This window comes from Callorhinus ursinus, unplaced genomic scaffold (genome assembly GCF_003265705.2).
Source record: "Callorhinus ursinus isolate GAN/ISIS: 27379988/994484 unplaced genomic scaffold, GSC_fseal_2.0 scaffold1177, whole genome shotgun sequence".
Classification (NCBI taxonomy): domain Eukaryota; kingdom Metazoa; phylum Chordata; class Mammalia; order Carnivora; family Otariidae; genus Callorhinus; species Callorhinus ursinus.
The window spans coordinates 524-7,875 of record NW_027398232.1 but is presented as its reverse complement, the minus strand read 5'-3'; the positions used below and the strand labels follow the sequence as shown (position 1 = coordinate 7,875).

The 7,352-nt window shown below is 40.0% G+C and overlaps 1 protein-coding gene across 1 annotated transcript; it reads right to left on the bottom strand.

Moving 5' to 3' along the window:
* Positions 1-1,502: 1,502 nt before the first annotated feature.
* LOC112818270 (olfactory receptor 8G3-like) lies at positions 1,503-2,461 on the bottom strand. The gene is given in 2 exon segments (XM_025865444.1): positions 1,503-2,206; positions 2,209-2,461. Coding segments are annotated over 2 exon segments (933 nt in total). The 5' UTR covers positions 2,438-2,461.
* Between the last annotated feature and the right edge of the window lie 4,891 nt (positions 2,462-7,352).

Below are 7,352 nucleotides of genomic sequence, written 5' to 3'. Positions count from 1 at the left end.
TATAGGAGCTGAAGTTCCAGTATTCAAGGGTCTACCCATCAGGACTCTTTTTGTTTGTCCTGCGTGATCCCACTTGTGTCTGTTGGGCAGAGCCCTGGACCAGGACTCATGCCTAAGACAGGAGCTTCAGGTGTAGATCTTTTCCCTTCCTTTTTTTTGGACTGATGAAAATTAAGTCAAATGAAAACTATGAGGTGAGGACTGTTTGAAAATGAATGGTTGACATCATTGAATGAATGGATAATGGAATACAAAGGTGGTAAAGATATATTTCTCTGTCGTAGATTTTAAAATATAGGTAAACACTGCAACTTGTTATATCAGGTGAATAACACAGCACACTATCCTAAGGGCATTGACCTGGCAATAATGAGGTGGAGGGTTTGAATTGGGAAGAGACAAAGGACAGCTGAGTGTTCAAGAATATTATGTAAATCCATAGTTACAAGATGTTAAAGGCCCAAAAACAGAAGAACATAATATGAAAGGAAAGAAGAGATGTTTCAAAGAAAAAACTGACATGAAATGGCAACTCTTTCTCAATTATGGGCAAAAGAGCATGAACCACATGAAAACCACACAGCAGAGCAGCATATTGGGCTTCCACAGCAGTTACTTCATAAACAGCTGCAGCATCACTGGTATAAAGATAAGACAGTGTCGTTGGGCTGCTTTTATAAAAAATGTTGTCCTCAAGTGTAATAACTTGAAACTCTTTAATGAGTACCTATAATGAAACTCTACAATGAGTCTCCATGTTTGCTATTTTTTTGGCCTTGATCAGTACAGCTTTGAAAGATTTTGATTATTTTCATTGTATCAAATGAAATAAAAGTGAAAATAGCATTAAAATTATAGGAAAGCATCAGTCACATAGGGAACTGGGGATGACATATGTATAGAAGGAAATTCTCAGGATGTCTTAGACCTATCCACAGTCACCTGGGACCAAAGTACCACTTTGAATAAAATTGTGTGTCCTGGAATCAATTTTTTAGGCTGATCATTTATTATATTTGGAACCAGGGCAATTAATCAAACCAAATAAGCGTCTATTTCCTCATTTTTCTTTTTTTTTTTTAATTTCCTCATTTTTCAAAGGGGAATAATACTAGGGCCTTCCCTGAGGGAATACTGTAAATATTAAATAAGGTTATTCACTTAAAGTGCTGAGCACACTAGTTGATATTTCATAAACTCTCAATAACATATGTTACAAATATTATCTTCATCATTATCATTGTTCTTCTTGTTTGTGTTATCATTAAAAAACAAAACTAAAGTTCCTTTCATACTCAAGAGTCTTTGAATTTCTTAGTATTTCTCCACATATAATCACTCTAATATAGTTCAAAGGAGCAGCCTGGAGGAGAATTTAGGAGATGTGTTATATGGGGGAGTGTCATTGACTTTCCAAACATTTGAACAATAAACCTAACATGTTACATATATTAGCAAATTAAAGAACTGTTTCTGACATGACATCATGATATTGATTCTATTCATGAACATTTTCTACTCTCCAGAATTTTCTTCACAGCAAATTTGACATCCTTATTCTGCAGGCTGTAGATCAGGGGGTTCAGCATGGGCACAATGATGGTATAAAACACAGAGGACACTTTCCCTTGGTCCATAGAGCTCACAGAAGATGGCTACAGGTACATGAATGCAGCAGATCCATAGAAGACAGCAACAGCTGAGATGTGGGAGCTGTAGGTGCTGAAGGTTTTGGACCTGCCCTCAGTGGAGTGGATGCGGAGGATGCTGGAGAGGATGAAGATGTAGGAAGCAAGGATAGTTAAAGCAGGAGTCAGGATGTTAAATGCACTCAAGACTAGAACCAAGAATTCATTGATGTAGATGCTGGAACAGGATAGCTCCAAGAGTGGGAAGAGATCACAGAAATAATGGTTAACCACATTGCTCTTGCAGAAAAGGAGTCTCATCATAAAGCCCATGTGGATTGTAGATCCAATGATGCCCAAAATATAAACTCTTACTGTGAGCCGGAAGCAGACGTGAGAAGACATGATGATTTTGTAAAGCAAGGGGCTACAGATGGTAACATAGTGGTCACAAGCCATTGCAGCCAACATGTGACATTCTGCAATAGCAAAAATGAGGAAGAAATAGAGCTGCATCATGCATTCTGAGTAGAGAATGATGTTCTTCTGTGTCACAAAGTTTGCCAGCATCTTGGGGTAACGACAGTGGAATGACAGAGATCAATGAAGGACAAATTGCTGAGGAAGTAGTACATGGAGGTGTGCAAGTGAGTTCTGAGCCCTATCGGCATGATCATGCCCAGGTTCCCCACCACCATGACCACATAGATTCCTAGGAAGAGGAAGAAAAGGGGCAGCTGGAGTTCTGGTTTCTCTGTTAGCCCAGCGAGGATGAACTCAGTCACCGTGGAGTGATTTCCAGGGTCCATTATCCTCTCAAAGAGTTCTAAGCTTAAAAAACAGCTACAAGCCTCATGGGCTTTATGATGAGACTCCTTTTCTGCAAAAGCAATGTGGTTAACCAGTGTACTTGTGGGGTGTGTGTGTGTGTGTGTGTGTGTGTGTGTGTGTACATATGTCTGTGCGTATGTGTGTGAGAGAGAGAATAATTTTATGGAGATCATTATTTTATCCCTCATCAAAGGACATTCATAATGTAGGTATCTCTTGAATCTCTTCCATCACTCTAGGACAACCAATGATTCCAGTTGACCAGAGGAAAACTCAAGAAACTTCCAATTAAGATATTTCCAATTTTAATAGAAAAAACCAAGTTTACATGCTGTGAGTCAGTTAATAGGGAAGTTACTACTGTTATTTCTTTTTTTTTTTAAGTTTTTATTCAAATTCCAGTTAACATAATATTAGTTTCAGGTGCACAGTAGGGTGATTCAACAGCTGTTATTTCTAATGATTCTTTCCTATATGTATATAATCATCCTATATCCTATGGGATATCCTGTATGTATATATTAATGCCATAGCATCAAATATCATAATGATCAAATTTTGATTCAATTGGAAATAAGAAAGAGTAACATGTTTTCTACAAGTAATAAACACAGTATTCATAAGTCTGTGAAAAGTTGTTAATTTGGTCTGAATCATTTTCCTTACTAGAATTCCAGCTCAAAATACCTGAAGGACTGGGCAGCTACCAATATCATTCCATCTGGAATTCTGCTTCTCTGCTTATCCTAGTTTCCTTCACCCAGGCCTACCACCTCACAAGGTAAGAACATAACATACCTATACCCCAACAACTTCTCCAAGAGTGAAAACTGTGAAAACTGTCTTCCTTCATTTATAATTCAAATAATCCCAGGGCAGTGATACAATGGTTGAAATTTAGGTCATGTATTCTACCTCTGTGGCCAGAGAAGCAGAAGATTATGAATGGTTTGTGTTAATTGGACTTCATGGTGGAGGTGGAGTTCAGAAAACTACTCTTATTCCCAAAATATGAGAAAGGTTTTGGAAGAAAAACACTAAGTGTCTTCTTATCATGTATTTTGCATGTACTCTCTACAGAATTTTAGGATGGTGGAGATATGGATTATTAGAACACATGCAAAATACAACTAGAAATTTTAGTTTCAATTCAATAATAGTCAACAATGTGATCTTTTTAAAAAAGGCAAATAGATATTTCATTTACACTGCAAAGAAAACTAGATTCTAGAAAATGCAAATTCATTTTCTGAATACTCAAGCCGTAGTTGGAATAGTGTTTTCAATTTGAGGTACAATACTATATGTGATTTAGAAAAAACTGGACAATTTCAGAAAAATTATTTAGAAATCTTGTCTTTAGATGAATGGCTGAGATAACTGAGGATATTTAATTAGCAAAAACCAAAAAATTCATGTGGCACATGACAGTTATTGCCAAATGTTCAACATATTGCTATATTTAAAAGGTGTTGGACTCATTTTATACGTCTCCAAGAAAGTAAGGTAAAATGACCTGCTTGAGAGGGGAAGGATGAAGGGGGGGAAATCGGAGGGGGAGACAAACCATGAGAGACGATGGACTCTGAAAAACAAACTGAGCGTTCTAGAGGGGAGGGGTGTGGGGGGATGGGTTAGCCTGGTGATGGGTGTTAAAGAGGGCACAGTCTGCATGGAGCACTGGGTGTTATGCACAAACAATGAATCATGGAACACTACATCCAAAACTAATGATGTAATGTATGGTGATTAACATAACAATAAAAAATTTAAAAAATAATAATAAAACAAAAAAACAAAAAAAAAATGACCTGCTTCAAACTATAGGGAGAACTATCCAGTTTCACATCAAAGAAGCTTAACAATAGTCCCATATACCCTGATGTTATAGCCTGAAATGTTAAAGCACAGCCTAAGGGGCCACTTAGTGGCTATTGTTTATGGATGCAAGTTCTAGATGGGTGATTGCATTAAGTCATCCTTAATATCTCTTTCAATTCCAATATTTCATGATTGTATAATTCTAATAGGTCCTGATATTAAGGTAGGTAGTCATGGATGCAAACAATTCTGTCCTACACTTGCACTAATCTTCTGAAAAATGGAAATGTTAATTTCTGTCTCATGTGAAAATTAAATTAAATGATACCTGCAGGGTGCCTAGCACAGTTCCTGGCTCTTGATAAAAACTTAATAAATATCAATGTTGTTTTCATTGCAATATATTGAGTATCTCTCCGCTGTATCTTTCATTTGCCCAATATTGTCATTCCCATAATGAAAACCAGATATGAAAACCCATAATGAAAATTTCTTTCCTCAACATATCTTGTTCTTGTTTCTATGAATACACACCATGGGGCGCTTGGGTGGCTCAGCCGGTTAAGCGTCCGACTCTTGGTTTAAGCTCAGGTCATGATCTCAGGGTCATGAGATCGAGCCAGGGTGGGGCTCCGTGCTCAGCAGGGAGTCCGCTTGAGATTCTCTCCCTCTGCCCCTCTCTCTGCTCGCCCTCACTCACTCTCTCTCTAAAAAAATCAATACATCTTTAAAATAATAATAAAATTTTAAAAATACACACAATAATACAGAAATTTAGTAACTTTTTACTGGGTTTACCTCTTAAAACTGTCAAGATTTTCCAAGGTCTCCAAATAAAGTTCAAGCCAACTTGTTATTCAAAGATTTATATCATCTGCCAACAACAACAAAAAAAGTTTTCTTTTTTTTAGTCCCAACAACTATCATGTTATTTAGTAATTCTGCAAGAGTATTTGGTAGACTCTTAGTTTTTACTCATCATATTCCTTTATATTTTCTCTTCCTCCATTCCCTCTTCCTTGTGACACTTATTTAATAGTTAGGATCATTAGTTAGGGAGTTTAATATGAGAGCCCCGGTTAACAAGAACAATTTTTTGTGCCCATGAATACATCTCCTATTTTATATAAAAATATACTTAACTTTGTATTAATTAGTATGAGTCATTTACTGGTTTCCCTTCTCTACTAGACTGTAAATTCAATACAGTCCTGGCACAGTGCTTTGCATCCAGTGATCCTCAATCAATATGTGTTTAATAAAATTATGAAGGAAGGTTAGAGATAAGTTAACAGAGACTAAATCAATAAAGCCTTCACACTGCCTGAGTTGAAATGAGTAAACAAAAAAGTATTTGCCATAATTTTATACTAGAGGAAACAGAGAGATAATAAAGGGACCTGCACTCATTAGAGTGTGAATAATGGGATGAGAACAAGTGAGGATGTATAAAGAGCTACGTGTGTTTCTTTGTACACTGGAAAGGGAGTTTGAGTGGAAGACTAGAATTTTAAATGCCAAGGCCTGAGATCCAGACATACCCCTCTTTCTTCCCAGAGAGTTCAATGCTGTGTACTTTTCTTCTTCATTCTTCTAGAGGGAAAAATGACCTGATGATGCTGGTGGATAGTTCTGAGTACTAACCTTGCAGGACTCCTTGGTGCTGAGGGAGTCATAGCCTAAAAGCCTTTTTTGGCGATTGTTTTTAGTCACTGATCTTGATCTCTGGTGAAGTTGATGCCCAAGGCCATCTGTCCCCCTCAAAGGTTGGTTGATAGGATGAGAGGATTTTATACTCTGGGTATAAATACTATGTGTCTGATTAGGAACAAACAATAATAATGGCCTCCCACTAGAATCTTATCCCACAAGTATCCACTCTTGGGAAAAGAAACAATTGGGGGGGCGGAGCAAGATGGCGGAGGAGCAGGAGACCTAGATTTCGTCTGGTCTCAGGAATTCAGCTGAATAGGGATCAAACCATTCTGAACACCTACGAACTCAACAGGAGATTGAACAGGAGAGTAGCAACAACTCTCTGAACAGAGAAGCGACCACTTACTGGAAGGTAGGGCGTGCGGAGAAGTGAATCCAGGGCGATATTCGGGAGGATAGACGGCGGGGAAGGGGGCCTCCCTCGGCCGCTTCTGGCAAGTGCTAGACCCCGGAGCACAAAATCGGACCTTTTAAAAGTTGGCTTGGCTGAGGGACGTCGCTGCAGTGGCTAAACGGGCGGCGGAATCCTCCCGGGACAGTGTGGTCTCAGGACCCTTGGGGTCACAGAAAGACCGGGGGTGCCTGAGTGTGCCAGAGCTCCCAGGTATTGGAGCGGGGAAGCTGGCTACAGAGACGGAGCCGAGGCGCGGGCTCTCAGCTCAGGGTGGCCATAGACCGTGATCCGCGACCCAGTCAGGTCACTGCTCCTCCAGCAGGGACCCAACAAGCGGCAGAGCGGGAGAGACTCCCCTTCCTTCCCGGGGAGGAGCGGCGCGGGAACGCACTGCAGGGATCTGCTGGGTTTGGAGACTCAACACGGGGTCGGGCGCCAGAGATAGAAATGCTCGGTCACAGGCTGGGTGAGCACGGAGGGCGGCCAGAGACCAGGGACACGGGAGTGACTGCTTTTCTCTGGGGGCGCACTGAGGAGCGGGGCCCCGAGTTCTCAGCTCCTCCGGGTGGAGATTAGGAGGCCACCATTTTCACCCTGGTCCTCCAAAGCTGTACCGAGAGCTTGCAGGGAACAAAAGCTCCTGAGATCAAACCCGAGCAGCTTGCTTAGCCCGGACTGACAAGGGCGGGGCAATTCCGCTTCCGGCAAAGACATTTAGAAACCATGGCAACAGACCCCTCCCCCAGAAGATCAGCACAAACAGCCAGCAAGCCAAGACCAAGTTTACCGATCAAGGAGAACGGGAGAACTCCAGTGCTAGGGGAATACTGCACATAGAATTCATGGCTTTTTTTTTACCATGATTCATTAGTTCATCAAAGTTAATTTTTGTTAACTGTTTTTTTTTATTTTTCTTTTTCCCTTTTTCAACCAACATCTTATCAATCCTTTTAAAAAAAAAA